At 49.3% G+C, this 16,625-nt stretch overlaps 1 protein-coding gene across 1 annotated transcript in view; it reads right to left on the bottom strand.

Annotated features, from left to right (window-relative positions):
* The window catches only part of EHD1 (EH domain containing 1), a 34,382-nt gene that overhangs the window by 7,409 nt on the left and 10,348 nt on the right, over nt 1–16,625 (bottom strand). The window contains exon 3 of the mRNA XM_079956766.1: nt 12,955–13,052. Coding sequence (XP_079812892.1) covers nt 12,955–13,052 — 98 coding nt within the window. The remainder of the gene's footprint in view (nt 1–12,954; nt 13,053–16,625) is intronic.

Consider the following 16,625-nt stretch of genomic DNA (forward strand, 5'->3'; position numbering starts at 1 on the left):
CATGAGTTTGACCAAACTGCGGGAGGCAGTAGAAGACAGGAGTGCCTGGCGTGCTCTGGTCCAGGGGGTCACGAAGAGTCGGACACGACTAAACAACAACAATAATCAGCCACTTGTGACCAAGTGAAGATGCCCAGGTGCCAGGATACAACTTTTGAGCCATCTGCGCCCTAAATGGCAGCTAGGCATTCCACTTTGGCGACCATAACCCTGGTTTAAGGAGCCATTTGGTGCCTAGCTTATATACCCGATTTTCTAACACTTCCATCTCTACAGTCTTATGACAACCTCACCAACTAACCATTTAAACCAGTATTATCCTAAAGGGAATTGTTTTCAAACTATCTAAAACCTTCACAACAATGGCCACCCCTCCCCTTATCTCATTAAGACTAAAATAGGAGAAAGATTTTGGAGAAGAGCTAGGGGAACAACTTTTAGCTCTCTGCCTTGCTTGGAGGGGCAAGGCCTGCTCAGCATGCTGGCTCTCATAGAGCATGGGGGATTCACAATGTACACACAATGTTCATGTGCACATGGAACTTTCACTGGAACAGAACCTCAGCATAAGATGCAACCGTACTGCATTCCAAGACAGAAATCTCAGCTGGCCAGTGGAGCTGAAGGAACACCAAAAAAAAACCACCTGTCAACACTCCTGCTTTACATGCGAGGAAGTCTGAGGCTGAGAGAAGGAGCAGTTGAAAGAAGTGGCTTCTGCAAGGCTAATCACAAGAGTAACTTTTTTTAAAAAAAAGGGAAGAGAAATGTTTTGTCAGCACTGAAGCATGCAGTCCTGTTCTATAGCTGAAGAACAGCAAAGCTCAGAAAGGCACAATCTGGCTATTGTGGGCTGGCTGAATTTGCATTTCTCTAACTTCACAGATGGGCTGGTGATGTTGGGCTCCCCGCCTCAAGGGATTCGACAGTCACCAGCCAATCCACAGCGTTGCAGCGTTTCTCAAACCTGGGTCCCCAGCTATGGCTGGACAACAACTCCCATCATCCTTAGCTAGGTAGGACCAGTGGTCAGGGATGATGGGAGCTGTAGTCCAACAACAGCTGGGGACCCAAAGTTTGAGACACTGCAAGAAATACAAACTCAGCCAGCCCAGGACACTGGCCAGAGGTTCCCCCAAATATTCATCAGATGAGCCCTGCTGGATCAGGCCAATGGTGGCCCATCAAGCCCAGAATCCTGTTCTAACAGCAGCCAACCAGATGCCCCAGTGGGAAACTGGCAAACAGAACTCAAGAGCACAAGATTCCTCTCCCCTCCTGTGCTTTCCAGCAACTAGTATTCAGAAGCATTTACTGCCTCTGACGAGAGAGACAGAGCATGGTAGTTAGCAGCCACAGATAGCCTTGACAGACCTTCCTAGTGTTCCTATTTTCCAGGGACAGTCCCAGATTTACAGAAGCCATTACAGTTTCTGATTTGATCCAGGAATGTCCTGCTTTTCCTTATGATGTCTGTATTCCCATCTGAGACATGCTGGAGGTTAGGGAGTTATCTGACCCCTGAACCACCTGAAGGCAGCCCTGTATAGGGAAGCTTTTTAAATGTTTTATTATGTTTTTATTCATGTTGAAAGCAACCCAGAGTGGCTGCGGCAAACCCAGTCAGATGGGTGAGGTATAAACAGCAACATTAATAAAGTATTATTATTATTATTATTATTATTATTATTATTATTAATAATAATAATAATAATAATAATAATAATTGAATAGGCTGTCCCACTGGAAGGACAGATCCTGAAGCTGAGGCTCCAATACTTTGGCCACCTCATGAGAAGAGAAGCCTCCCTGGAAAACACCCTGATGTTGGGAAAGATGGAGGGCACAAGGAGAAGGGGACGACAGAGGACGAGATGGTTGGACAGTGTTCTCGAAGCTACTAGCATGAGTTTGACCAAACTGCGGGAGGCAGTGGAAGACAGAAGTGCCTGGCGTGCTCCGGTCCATGGGGTCACAAAGAGTCGGACACGACTAAACGACTAAACAACAACAACAACAATTTTTCATCAGAGAAATGTTGGAGGGTATGCCTTGATAACCTGGCTCAGCTGTTTGGGGGTGGTCAAGAGGCCTTTTTTTTGCTGTTAAATGGGTCGGGAGCCATTTTCAACCTACTGAAAGAAAGAGACTAAGACCTGCTTCAGGTCGACCCTTGCAAGTCTGAGCACATCTAAAGAATTCCCCCCTCCCCTTGTTGGCTTGCCTGAACCTGCCTCTGGGTTTTAACCCAAAGCCCGGAATTGTCCCCTTGCTCTGGACTGGCTAGATGCTTGTGGCCCTGCTGTGCTCAGCTTGATCTCCTGCCCTGACAATCTTTTATCTGCTCATCTCATGCCAAAGTCAGCCAATTTACAGACAATGGGTTGAAAACAGGAAGTGGGGGGAGGAGACTTTGGGAGGGAGAGATGAGCAGCTGCATTTGCAGAGCCTGTTCACTCTTGCTAACAGAGCTTCACACAAGGAAGAAGGCTGAACAAGAGAAGCTGAATCTCTCTCCCTGACCGCGCAAAGCTGCCAGACATTTATTTTATTTATCTATACACCGATACTCATTTAAAAAAGTACCAGAGTGGTTTACAACAGTTACTGCATCTATATAAAGGCCAAACGATAAACCTAACAAAGTTAAAATCAGAAATCAGCTAATGATTATGGAAAGATGCATTCATTCTTAATTGCCTGCATGAGCCTGACAGAACAGAAAAGTTTTCAGCAGGTGTTTAATACAGGAAACTGAAGGCATCTTGCAGAATCTCTAATGGCAGAGCATTCCACAACTCCACATTACACAGACATTCCACATGGAGGTGGAATGAAGAGGAACGACACTGGAGCCAATGACAGTAAAGGCTTGTTTACTTGTTGTTCTTGTTGTCAAATGTGCCTCACCAACTCTGGAACCAGCCACCAACGCTTCTGTGGATGATCTCAGTGACCTCTTAGGTACTCTGGACCTAAATTGCTCAAGGCTTTGTAAATTAATACAAGGACCTTGAACCTGGCTCAGCAGCAGATGGATACCCAGTGCAGATGTTTTAACAAGGGCTTTGCATGTTGTCAGAAAGATGCCCCCATCAGCAGTCTGGCCACCACATTCCGCACCGTCTGGAGCTTCAAAGGGCAGCCCCACAGAGCGTGTTGCAGTAGTCTGGCCTTGAGGTTACCAGTGCGTGGATTACAGCGGGTCAGGCACGGTCGTAGCTGGAGAATCAGCCAAAGTTCATAAATCAGACAGGAAGCTCTCCTAGATGGTGTAGTGAGAGCCCCAGAATAGGGTGGAGAACATCTGTGGTCCTCCATATACTGTTGCCCCAGCCAACATGGCCAGGGATGATGGGAGCTGTAGTCCAATTTCACCCAGACGGTTCTGGATGAACCTGCCTGGGTGCCAAGATCCTTGGGTGAACCCCTTCTCGGTCCCATCAACACAAGAAGTAGGCCTGGTGGTGGTATTTGGTGGAGCCTTTTCTGTAGCTGCTCCCAGATTGAGGGATTCCCCCCCCCAAGGGAGGTTGGACTGGCTAAGAGTTTCCTGTTCAGAGGGGCCTTGTAGAACCAAGGTGCAGACGAGGCAAGACGCTGGGCATTCTGTACTTTAATCACTGGTTCTAACTGTGTTATGATGTCTTAACTATTGTTTTTAGTTAAAGAAAGTTATATCCGAGTGGACATGTACATAATTGCACTGTAAGTTAACCATATTCCTGTGTGAGATTTGCTTCAATGGTTTATAATTCTGAATTTTAATTTGTTGTAACCCATCCGGGGGCCTGGGGGTAATAAAGTTAATAATAGTGATGTGAATTCTTAATGAGTCTCTGCTCTTCCTCTCATACATAGCAGACATGGCTAAGCCTCTTTGTGAAGTTTTCAAATTTTACATTAGTGCATAGCTGTCAACTTTTCCCTTTTCTTGCAAGGAATCCTATTCAGAATAAGGGAATTACCCTTAAAAAAAGGAGAACGTTGACAGCTATGCATTAGTGACCGGAAGGGGGGTGGAATTTTTTAACGTCCACTCAAAATTATTTTGGAGTAGAACTTGCAGAAAATGACTTCTAGGAAGTAAAGGTAAAAGGTAAAGGTACCCCTGCCCGTACGGGCCAGTCTTGACAGACTCTGGGGTTGTGCGCCCATCTCACTTAAGAGGCCAGGGGCCAGCGCTGTCCGGAGACACTTCCGGGTCACGTGGCCAGCGTGACATCGCTGCTCTGGCCAGAGCCAGAGCCGCACACGGAAACGCCGTTTACCTTCCCGCTGGTAAGCGGTCCCTATTTATCTACTTGCACCCGGAGGTGCTTTCGAACTGCTAGGTTGGCAGGCGCTGGGACCGAGCAGCGGGAGCGCACCCCGCCGCAGGGATTCGAACCGCCGACCTTTCGATCGGCAAGTCCTAGGCGCTGAGGCTTTAACCCACAGCGCCACCTGCGTCCCTAGGAAGTACCTCATCTAGGAAGCACCTCATCTCAAACAAACTCACCACAGGAAAGAGGCATGCTGGTTGCTTGGAATTTACATAGTTTGCCTTTTCCAAGGACTGGAGAACAAGACAAACAGAAAGAGTACAGCGACTGATGGGGTCGGGGGGACAGACAGCAGTTCTTTGGGACCCTAGAGATTCTATAGCCTGGTGTCCAAACAACTCACTCGTCAGTCACAACCCCCAATGTTGCTCACTGGCTAAAAAATCCTGAAAGGTCGGAGCAGCAAGGCTGCCTCATCTCACAGAAGTCACCTAGAAGGGTACTTGCACATTTTACTTCCTAACCCTAAGACATACCGTATTTTTTGCTCTATAAGACTCACTTTTTCCCTCCTAAAAAGTAAGGGGAAATGTGTGTGCGTCATATGGAGCGAATGCAGGCTGCGCAGCTTGTTTTCCTCCTCCAAAAACTAGCTGCGTCTTGTGGTCTGGTGCATCTTATGGAGCAGAAAATACGGCACTTAAAGGAAAGTTTAAGAACATAAGGAGACACTGTTGGATCAGGCTGGTGGCCCATCTAGTCTATCATTCTGTCCTCGTGGTGGCCAGCTTGTGGGAAATCTGCAAGCAGGACCCTGGCACAAGGCCCTCTCCCCTCTTGTGGTTTCCAGAAACTGGAATTCAGAATCAGTGCTGCTCCAATTGTACCTAAGAGTCTGGGGTCACTGCTGGCAGATCTCCCACTGTTCCAGGGACGGGTAGGGTTCCCAGCCTTCTGCAAGCAGAACAGGTGCCCTGCCACTCAGATATGGGTCTTGCTTGAGGCCCCAACTCAGGGCAGACTGGATGACGACAGCCACCGCCTCCATACACATCCAGAACTCAGAATAATGGAGGTCCTGGTGCAGCAGAGACGACAATTCACAGAGAAAGGCATCTGCATTCCTTTCCAGTTCAGCTGCTCCTGATCAGAGACCCATAGCTGCCAGCAGAGGCTTTTAACTCATGATAATCAGGGTACTGAAAAGGGAGAAATCCCACCACCACTTGGAAGTGGGGGGCTGAAACTCGCAAGAATGTCAGGCTGGTGGATTTCAGGCTGATGGCCCATCTAAGCCCAGCATTGCTGCCTCCAATTGCGAAAGCAGAGCAGAGCCGTTGTGGCTAGTAGCCACAGAGGGCCATGAATTTGTCCAGTCCCCTTTTTAAAGCCATCTAGGTTGGCGGCCATCACTGTGGGAGGGAGTTCCACAGGTTAACTCTGCACTATGCAAAGAAGTGCTATCAGCTTTCCTGAATCTTCCAGCACTGGGTGCCCACGACATCTCATGTTACGAGAGAGGAAGGAAAAAAAACCTTTCTCTATCCACTCTTCAAAGGGCTAACTTCGAGCGGCAGCAATGAGAATTAGACATCAAGCACCAGCTGGGTGATTTCTGCATGAAGTGAGACGGGGGAATTTCTTCTTTTAGTGAAATAAAAAAATTAAGGGCTTTTATATATATAATAAATGTTCATAAATGTACCAATCTAGCACGTACATAGATATGGGGACCACATGTCTGGAGCAGCACAGGAAGACCACCCTGAAACCATTTTGACTCCCAAACTGACCAAATGTTTTCTCTGCAAGGAGGGAGGGGGTGAGAGAACCTTCCCATTGTCTCAGGAATTAGGAAATCACCATCTCAAAGGAATGGCCAGACTACCAGGAAAGTCAATCAGATAAGGCATTATCAGATAACCTGGCAGACAGGAAAAACAACAACATTCAAATTTCTGTTGCAGACCACTTTTTCTGTGATGTAGGTATGATGTTTGTGGGGGGTGGGTCTTGGGTTATACCCCTTCTGTGATGTATGGAGGGGTGGTCTTGAGCTCCAGGGCAGGGAATTTAAAGTGTCTATATAAGGGCGGGCACACCTGGGTTCTGGGTCCTCCTCCTTTCCTGCGTGTGAGGGGAGCACCCTGTTGCAACAGTTCAATAAAGATCAGGCTTACAAGCTGCTTTGCTTCTCAGTATTCTCTGGTTGGCCTCTGTTATTTTCTCTGACCGATGGAGAACCTACAAAGGACTCTATAAGGGCTCTTGTGCCCCCCATAAGGGAATAAGGGCAGATTTTTGTTTATTACATCAGCTATTAGGTTGAAGGAACACACTCATTGTAACTGAGGAAGGAAGTTGTGGCTCACCAGCTGCAGAGGAACTTTCCCAAGGGCAGCTTCCAGGCGAGGTTACTCGGCTGCCAGGCAGGAGGTCACCAAGGGCCAAGGCTTTCCCACAGGCCAGGCCTGGGTGCCCTCAGTGCAGAGAGGGATGTCGCCTCCCCCTACCCCTCCCCACGCCCACCTCTATCCCTGCCCCAGAGGGGCACATATCATACCAAACTAGGCTTTCACAAACCCTTCTGCTCACATTCCTACCACAACAAGCCACCCTGCAGCTCAGGTTCCCTGGCTTGTACACTGCAGGCAATGAGGGGGTGTGCACTTCATGCATGCTCAGAGGCACTCTCCTCACGCTCCAAAAGCCAGGCTATGAACTTGCATCAACTACCACAGGAGGTTTACGAAAAAAGGCAACTGCAATTGGAGCCATCGCAAGGTTTAGGACGGATAAAAGGAAAGTCCTTCTCCATGCAGTGCAGATTTAACCTATGGAACTCACTCCCACAGGAGACCCTGGCGGGCACCAGCTTGGATAGTTGCAGAAGAGGACTGGACAAGTTCATGGAGGAGAGGACTACCTTTGGCTACTAGTCATTACGGCTGTGCTCTGCCCCTATCCCCCCCAACCCCACACCAAGACAGCACTGCTTCTGAATATCGCAGGAGGGGAGAGCTGAACTCGCACTTGGATCCTGCTTGCCAGTTTCCCAAAAGAGGCATCTGGCTGGCAACTGTGTGAATGGGATGCTGGACCAGGTGGGCCATTGGCCCGACCCAGCAGATGTTCCTTGTACAGTGGTACCTCTAGTTACAAACTTATTTCGTTCTGTAGGTCCGTTCTTAACCTGAAACTGTTCTTATCTAGAGGCGTGCTTTCGCTAATGGGGCCTCTTGCTGCCACTGCACCGCCGGCACACAATTTCCGTTCTCATCCTGGGGCAAAGTTCTCAACTTGAGGTAACTCTTCCAGGTTAGCAGAGTTTGTAACCTGAAGCGTTTGTAACCTGAGGCATTTGTAACTCGAGGTACCACTGTATTGGCATTTGAAAGCTCAGCTGCAAGAGAGAAGTGGTTGGTCGTGCCAGGCTCAGCCCAGGAGCCGAATTCAGGGCGGCCAAAGGAGGCTGGTGAGAGATGGGAAGCAGACACCACAGGCTTATCGCTCTCAGATGCTGTGAGGGGAAGAGGGAGGCCAGAATGTGCCAAATCTCCCTCACAGCAGAATCGCCTTTGTTTGCAAAAAAAAGAAGAAAAAAGAAACCCCTGTGATTTCCAATTCATCTGAAAAGGGGGAACTTTCCCCATGCTGATGTGCACATCTTGCTTCCTAGAATGGAAGTGTCATTTGGGGAAGTTAAGCTATTCCAGGCCGAAAGAAAGCAGCAGTGCCAGGGAGGGAGGGAAATGGCACCTTGCTTTGCGCACAAAGGATCCCCAGTTGAACTCACGTGGGGGAAGGCCTGGCGCTGAAACCCCAGAGAACCAGCACAGCCAGTCTCTGCCGATAGCACTGGGTCAGGTGAGTCAGTGCCCTGACTCAGGGCAAGAGAGCTTCCCTTTTTCAGATCTCCCTTTGGAATGTTTGAGGAGGAGGAGGAAGGAAGGAAGGTTGGTTTTGTAAGGGGATACCTCAAATGGTTTTCCCCCTCTAAATACACACACACACAGACAGACACACACTCACTCACTCTGAATCACCATCCCAGAAAAGCTTTTCCACCTTTCGGATTCCCTGAAACATTTCCAGGTAAACCTCTCGCAGGCTAAAACTTCCTGGCCTGGACGAGGTGTGGAAAAAGTGAGTCCCTCCTAGCCCTCCTGAAAAACAATAGGAGTAAGAATTCCAACTTCCTGTGAGTCACTGCAAAAAGCGTTGACATCACCGGACAGCCACACCCACCGTTTTGCAAAAGGCTCCCTGCCAACAGAGGAGACCAGAGATGCAGCAATGAGGAAAAGCAACGGGGGGGGGGGGCGGTGGCCTGGGAGGCAATAGCCGGACACCCTGTTCCCCATTCCTTCCCGTGTTCCAGGCAGGAAGGTGGAAGGAGGGCGAGTGATTGGGGCAGGGGGCAGAAGAGAAGTTCCACCACTGCCCCCCACGCCCAGAGACACTTTGCAAAGCAAACAGCCAGGAATGCGGGGCTTTCCGAGTTTACTGGTATCTTATTTTAAGAATCTGCAAAGCACTGCATATAAAAATTACCTTGGCGGTGAACACAGGGGCATATATGAAAATAAATAAGATTAATAGTGGAATTGTAGAGTTGGAAGGTCTGATGAAGCAGAGGTGCTCCAGAGAGCCTCTCCCAGCCTCTCGGATGCCCAACTGTGACACAGCAGCCTGGCATCGATGCCACCCACCCTTTCACTCCTGAAACCCCAGAGGGGAGGGAAGCCAGGATGAGCTAAAGCAATTACTTTTTTTAAAAGGTTCTGAGCTGATGACCCAGGACTCCTGAGTCCAAACTGCACCTTTCTGGTTTGCTCAGAGTGTAGTGGAAGTCCACACTCTCTCCCAGACCCACAGAAGAGTGCGCTTTTCTGCTTGCAATGCCAATCCCAAACTCCCAGTAGCTTGAAGGCCAGGTGTCTGGGCACATGGGGATTCAGAAACCTGGAGGCTGGCAACCACACACAGTTCAGTGGTCAAATTAAGAAACTTAAATAGGAAACCAAGGTAGCGGGAAAGCAGGCAGAACCTTGAAACAGAATACAAAACAAACCAGAGCACCAAGGCTCTAAGTTGAACTAATCCTATACACTCGTTCACATTTACTCCCAAAGCATCAACAAAGGCTGGTCAGCTTCACAGATGATCCTGTCTTGGAAATCCAGTGCTGGAAAGAGAACTGGATCCCCACCCCACCCCGACACTGGGAGGGGAACAAGGTGCAATAAATTGGGGGGGGGTGTCTTTTGCTCCAGCAGGTATAATAGTGACAGAGGTTGACAAAATCAATCCTGTCTCCCTGGCTTCTGAAATGCCACTAGCACTTCCTGAACACTTCTATCCAACTGAGCTTGCCAGCCTGCTTTTTCTACAGCTTTCTGCCTACATACCTGAAGGGCTGTAAGATACTTAATCTTAAGGCTGCTGCTAAGCACAAAAGCTTACGTTCAGCAAAACATACAACAGTTCCTCTTCCTGCCAGCGGCTCTCCATCTATTAGACAAGCTATAAAAGGAAAAACGAATGAGGAGGGCAGAGGAGAGGAGAACGAACACTGAAGCATCTCTAAGCTCATTGGCCAACACCTAGAGCCACACTGGTCTTCCTCGTGCCGCAGCGTTCTTTCTGCAAGGCAGGGGCTGCAGCTTCCCATAGGGGACTTGGTCACCTTGCCGGTGGCAGAGATCAGGACACAAGATACCCTGAAGCACAACAGCCCATCCGCTGCCATATCCTTGTCTCCCTTTGCCTGTGGAACGTGATGGAGGGGATCAACACACACTTGTTTTGCCCTCCGGCGCTCAGCAGAACGGCTCCTGAGCACCTTCTGGGAGGCCCCTGCCAGACCAGCACCAGAAGGGAATCCAGCTCCCAGCAGAGCTCAGACTGGCTTGGCCACATATCTCTGTGAGAGAGGGCAAAGGGCACAGAAGGCACGCATAGAGGTCTGCCTCCACAAGGGCAGGAGTTGGCTGAGACTGCTTGATTCTGAGCAAACTAAGCCTCCCAAGAGTTAGACCATTATACAATTTTTCTTTTTGCAGGCAACAACAACAAGTGAAGAAAACACACCCACACACCCCAAAAAAGTTGGGAAGCCACTGAAGAGATATTCATACAGTAGAGGTCAGTACAGTTAATACAACCAATTTAAAAAGATATTAAATCAGGGAGTCCATTATTTCTTTTCTACGTGCAGGTCATGTAAGTTGCTAGTTGATGCGTAAGACACAAAGGTCCACCAAACTTTACAAAAGCGTTTTATAGGTTCTTTGAGCACATGAAGCTTGCGTGCTAGTTTCTCGGTGACTGCAAGATTCCATATATTAAAGGATAGTTTAAAAAAATTAGAATGTGTATGAGCGCTCATTTGCTAAACCCAAGCTCATTGACCACCACATCCTGGTTTCTTGCTTGCTGGGGTCAAGTGGAGCCTTATCGCTCATCTGCAGCACTTCCTGATAGCAGGGCAAGGAGAAAAGTCAAATTTCCAGGCCTGCAATAAGACATATGTTTCACTTCTGTCCCACTCGGGCACCAGGACAGCAAAGGGCACCTCCATCTCCCTATAACTTCTCCTCTGGGGCAAGGCCTGGTTCCCTTCTCTTTCCCCAACCCCAAAGGCAGCAGAGGTGCTAGGCCCCCCCCCACCTGGAAAGGAGACCGTAGCACAGCCAGGAGATGATGGAAGCCGAACTGGGGGTGTCTCAAGACGTAGTAGGACAGGCAGAGAGAAGATGGCCCCCAAGACAGGAGCCTGGGAAGAAGGCAGCTATTTTTAGCCGCCGTCCATCTGCTTGGCAGGAGCAGAGTTTCGCTATCGGCGCAGCACGAGACGCGGTCTCCGCTTGCCCCGGGCCCAAGGAGAGGGGGGCAGCGACACTCCCCAGGCATCAGGAATGCTGCTCCTTCCTGGCGAGTTATGTACACCACCTAGAACACCCTTCTCGTGCCAGCCACATATTTTCAAGCTACGCCTGGAAACTTCAGCGATGGGAAGGGGGGGGGGGGAGTTTCCTCCAAGGAGGCCTGGACTTGGCCAGGAGACATAGGCTATAGGCCAAAGGCAGGGGGGTGGAGGAAGAGAGAGGCTCTTCTCTGCCCCTCCCAAGGACGGAACATTTCACTTAAGAAGCCACAACACGCTGGGCGTACATTCAACCTCCCAGATTATATACCCCATCGAAGCAACCCTCCTAATTTTAAACCCACCGCCCCCAACCAAGGGTTAGAAACCCCGTCTCCCCCAACTGGGGAGGTGGTCGGGCAGCCCCTCCTTTAAAAAAAACCCTCCTCTGTTCCTGAACATTTGTTTTATTGGGACAGCCTCAGATCTTCCTTTCCGGGCAAGGAGCTTGGTTGGGAAAGGAGGCGACATAGCTCCAGGCATCGAGAGCCACATCAAATTGAGCTTTCTGACCCAGTTTCTGTTACCATTATAAAACTCTAGAAGACAATCCTACTTTTTAAAGGCAGGATTAAAACATCCCGCTCACTCAAGGAGGCTGCAGCAAATTAGAAGCCAAGGGCCTGGCAGAAAAGAAACGTTTTTGCCTGAAGTTATGTAAGGTTAGGGACGCGGGTGGCCTAGGACTTGCTGGTCAGAAGGTTGGAGGTTCAAATCCCCGCAACGGGGTGAGCTCCCATTGCTCGGTCCCTGCTCCTGCCAACCTAGCAGTTTGAAAGCACGTCAAAGTGCAAGTAGATAAATTGGTACCGCTCAGGCAGGAAGGTAAACGGCGTTTCCGTGTGCTGCTCTGGTTCACCAGAAGCGGCCTAGTCATGCTGGCCACATGACCCAGAAGCTGTACGCCAACTCCCTCGGCCAAGAAAGTGAGATGAGCGCCGCAATCCCAGAGTCGGCCACGCCTGGACCTAATGGTCAGGGGTCCCTTTACCTTCATGTAAGGTTGGTGCCAGGCAAGCTTCCCCCAGGACAGCATTCTACAAGCAGGGAGCCATCACTGGGAAGGCCCTGTTCTCATGTTGATACCCTCCGGACCTCCCATGTTACACTGATGGAGGAGCTTCACTGGGAGCGTAGCTGCTTTCAATACTTTTGAGGAGGACATCCCTCTGGACAGGGCAGGGAATTGGGAAACTGTGCCCCTGTAGTTCATGCTCCTCCTATTCAGCAAATTGGTTCTAGCATTTGCACCATGGTGTTCCACAGCAGCCACCCGGGAAGACCTACATGAAGCCACTGAGTTCACCCAAGGATCTGGAATAAAGGGCCCTCGGTATACCAGCAATGCTCAGCTCTCTTCCGTCCAGGTCTTGGGACTTGCTGAACAAGCACCTGTAGCAAGTTGAACGGGTGCTAATATTCTGAAGCTCACTTGGGTAAGCTGGTGGGGCTGTAGCTATGAGGTCTGTCTGACCAAGAAGATGGGACCACACTCATAGAAACATAAGAAGAGCCCTGCAAAACCCTCAGCAAAGAAACATCAAGTTCTTGCACACCCGGCCCCCAAGGACTCGGCTATACAGCTGCAAATATAATGTTCGAAGTGTGTTTTAACTGCATTACCAAATGTGACCTTAGGTGGCGATGGTGAGCTAATGGGAAATTCAGTATATATTTTAAAATTATTCTTTTTTTTTGTTTAAAGAATTTTCACAGTGCGTGTTTTTTAAAATATATGTCTAGATTCAGCCCAAGTGTTACCTCTGCTTATCCGCTGCTTCTCTCCAGACAGGATTCCAGGGGTGTCAATTATGCTGATGCTGTCCAGGACTGGGTTGGGCAGCTGGGCACACATGAACCTACGAGGAGGGAGGAGAGGATCGTTAAGCCATTTGTCTCAGCCGACAAAGCAAGCATAGGGAGGCAGACGTGGCTCCCTGCCTGTCCCCCTCGCCACACTTTTTGGGCAACAGAGCTAACCGCTTCATAGAGTTGAGCCACGTTTCAAAGTGGGGCCTCCCACCCTCCAGCACCCACCTTTGTGTGGCACCGCCCACAAAGAGAAGGGAAGGGTGCCACGAGAATGAGTGGAAGATAACTCGGAAAACAATTCACCCCCTTTACTTGCCGAGCTCCCTTGAACTTGTTTGCAGGTTCGGATCAAGACCACAACAACAGGAAACTGATCTTGAACCTTTTGACAGCGGCCCAGGGCATAATCACTAAGTTTTGGAAGCCCTTTAACCTCAATAATCTAGACAATTATTGGTATTTCAAGACTTGGCAAATCGCCCTTCTTGGGGTGGGAGGGACTCACATGAACTAAAAATGTCCTGGGGCCAAAGTGCTTGAGATTCCTTCTTTGCCATTTTTTCTCATTTGTTTCATCCACAAACACAGTGGCTCAGGAAAGTCAGGTCCCACAGGTCTAGGTGTCTGGATTTAATACAGCCCAAGGTTACGTTTGAATCTTCTTTTAAGTATGAACTTGCCACTATTTTGATTTAGACCATCAAACGCTTTGAAATCACGATCCACACACCTTTCCCCTCTGGTTAGGTCTTATTTCTGATTCAATAAATTGTGTGGCTGCAACTTGTGTATTTCCTTACTGGCAACTGAGACAACTTTTCATTTTATTTCATTGATTTGTTGCAAACATAACAAAGAATCAAGAGATTATAATCTTAAAGTGTCAAAGCCTGGAAGTACAAAAGCCCAAAGATACAAAACAGCTCCAAGGTGATAATAGAGTACTAACTCATACGAATATTCCCTTTACACATAATAAAGATTCATTAAAAATAAAAGTGTTTGCCCCATGAGTTTCATTCATTAATGAGAATAAAGGTTCTATGTAATCTTAAATGAGCCAGACACTTGCAAATAATGACAGCATTATATATTTTTAAAAAATACATAGGAGAGGATGCTACTGTTCCACCGAGAGTGGATCCACTTGGACCCTTAACTTTCAGCGGGGATGTTGGGGTGTCAACGACCATCGACAGCAGCTCTCAGGAAGATAGTCTTCTCCACTCTTCTTACCAATGACTAGAGAGATGCTTGTGGGATTTGAAGCTGGGACCTTCCTGCATGCAGAGCGGTCACCCTCCCAGCAAGCTGCAAAGGCCCTTCCCCAAGCTTCCCGGACCCTGTGTGAGACACGGGTTTTGCACCCCAGAATTGTGTTGAGGTTGTCAAGAGCTAGATGTTCTGCTTTTCAAAAATGCTTCCTCTCAATTTCACAAGGAAGAAGCCATGACCACAGGACACAACAGGAAAATTTGGGCAAGGTAGGAATTGCGGCAATCGACGGGGCTCAGGTGGACAAGTTCCTTTCGCCCAGGGATGGGGGAACACTAAGACGACCTAAAAGATATTGTGCAACTGCAAACCATCTTCCTAGACATGTTGTTCATGATGGCTGCTGCGGCTGATGGGTGCTAGGAAATCTAACATCATCAAGGGAAGGCGGTCAGGTTCCCCCCCTCTCCCCTTGAGCCAGAGACCAGGCCTATGGGCTGGTTATAAAGTCCAGAACACCGCCACCCCCCCCCTACAATTTGGTCTCCAGGGTATCTTGTTCCAGCAGCTGACTGAAGGGTATTTATTTTGCCTGGAGACCAAACCCAACGCAGCACCTTTAGACCTGGAAAGAATGTCCCATCTGCACTCCACATTTAAAGTGGTATCAGACCACCTTAAACAACCATGGCTTCTTCCCCCAGAGAATTCTGGGAGCTGTCATTTGTTACGGGTGTGAAGGGTTCCTAGGGGAACCCAATTCTCCCCAAAGAGCTATACAGTGGTGCCTCGCAAGACGAAATTAATTCGTTCCGCAAGTTTTTTCTTCTTGCGAAGCACGGTTTCCCATAGGAATGCATTGAAAATCAATCAATGCGTTCCTATGGAGACCGTCCGGGGACAGAGGGGAAGCGCCGCGCGCCTTCCCCTCTGTCCCCAGACCTGTTTAAAGCAAGGGGCGGCGGGGAGAAGATTGCTTCTCCCCGTTGCCTGCCCCGCAATCTCCAGGGACAGAGGGGAAGCGCCGTGCGCCTTCCCCTCTGTCCCCTCTTTTGAAGCAAGGGGCGGAGGGGAGAAGATCCCTTCTCCCCGTTGCCGCCCCCTGGTTCAAAAGGGGTCCGGGGAGAGAGGGGAAGGCGCGCGCCTTCCCCTCTGTCCCCGGAGATTGCAGGGCTGGCAACGGGGAGAAGCGATCTTCTCCCCGCCGCCCCTTGCTTCAAAAGAGGTCCGGGGACAGCGGGGAAGATAGGCTACGCTTCCCCGCTATCCTCGGAGCTTGCGGGGCAAGCTTCGTTTTGCGAAGCAAGCCCATATGGAGATGCGTCCTGCGAAGCGGCTAAGAAAATGAAAAACTCCTTCGTCTAGTGAGTTTTTCGTCTTCCGAGGTGTTCGTCTTGCGGGGCACCACTGTAATTCCCAGAGTTTCATAGAAAGAGGGAAACCACTCTAGCAATTGCAGCTCCCAATTCTTGGGACCCTGAACAAACTGCAGCTCTCAGGATACTTTGAGGGAAGCTGTTTCTGTTTAAAGTGACATGATACTGCTTTAAAAGTACAGTGTGGATTAGGTCAGAGTCTCAGCCGGCTATCCCAGCTCCTGATACACAACAGTTCTCCTCCCGTCAAGGCCATCTTTGACATGGACAGAGACTAAGTGAGCAACGCATCAAAGCACCGAGACCTGTGCTGTTCTCAGAAGAGGAAGGTCAAAAATTAGGCTCATGGGTTTGAGACCCATGTTGGGCGAAAAATCCCTGCACTGCAGAGGGTTGGGCTAGATGACTCACATGGCCTCTTCCAGCTCTACAATTCTATAGGAAGGAAGAGGGTGAACACCCCAGTACTTATCCCGAACTTTCAGTTGCTGACTTTGCCACCAGAGCATTCTCTGCCCTCTCTGTCTCAAAGCACCTCTCAGGGGCCATAGCTCATGCATGCAGAAGGCCCCGGGTTCAGTCCTCCCAAAGGCATCTGCAGGGAGGGCTGGGAGAGGCTCCCTGCCTGAAACCCTGGCATTGCTGCCAGTCAGTGTGGGCAGCACTGAAATAGATGGAAGAAGCAGCTTCCCATGTCCTTCGCCAAGAGAGATGGGGCCACTTCCCCTCTCCCGAAATGCTCAAGACATCCTCCCATGACCTCGCCTGATCCATCCTCCGTCCTTGCGGGAATAATAATAATAATAATAATAATAATAATAAATTTTTATTTAAACCCCTCCCTCCCCGGTCAGAGCCAGGCTCAGGGCGGCTAACACCAGTAAAATCACAACAAAAACATAATGGGGGGGGGGAACAATTTAAAATGCAGCCTCATTTTAATAATAGCCCATAGATCAAAACCATAAGGGGAGGGAAACATAAGGGTCAGACTGAGTCCAAACCAAAGGCCAGGCAGAACAGCTCTGT

The sequence above is a fragment of the Podarcis cretensis genome, assembly GCF_951804945.1.
Source record: "Podarcis cretensis genome assembly, chromosome: 16".
Taxonomy (NCBI): Eukaryota; Metazoa; Chordata; class Lepidosauria; order Squamata; family Lacertidae; genus Podarcis; species Podarcis cretensis.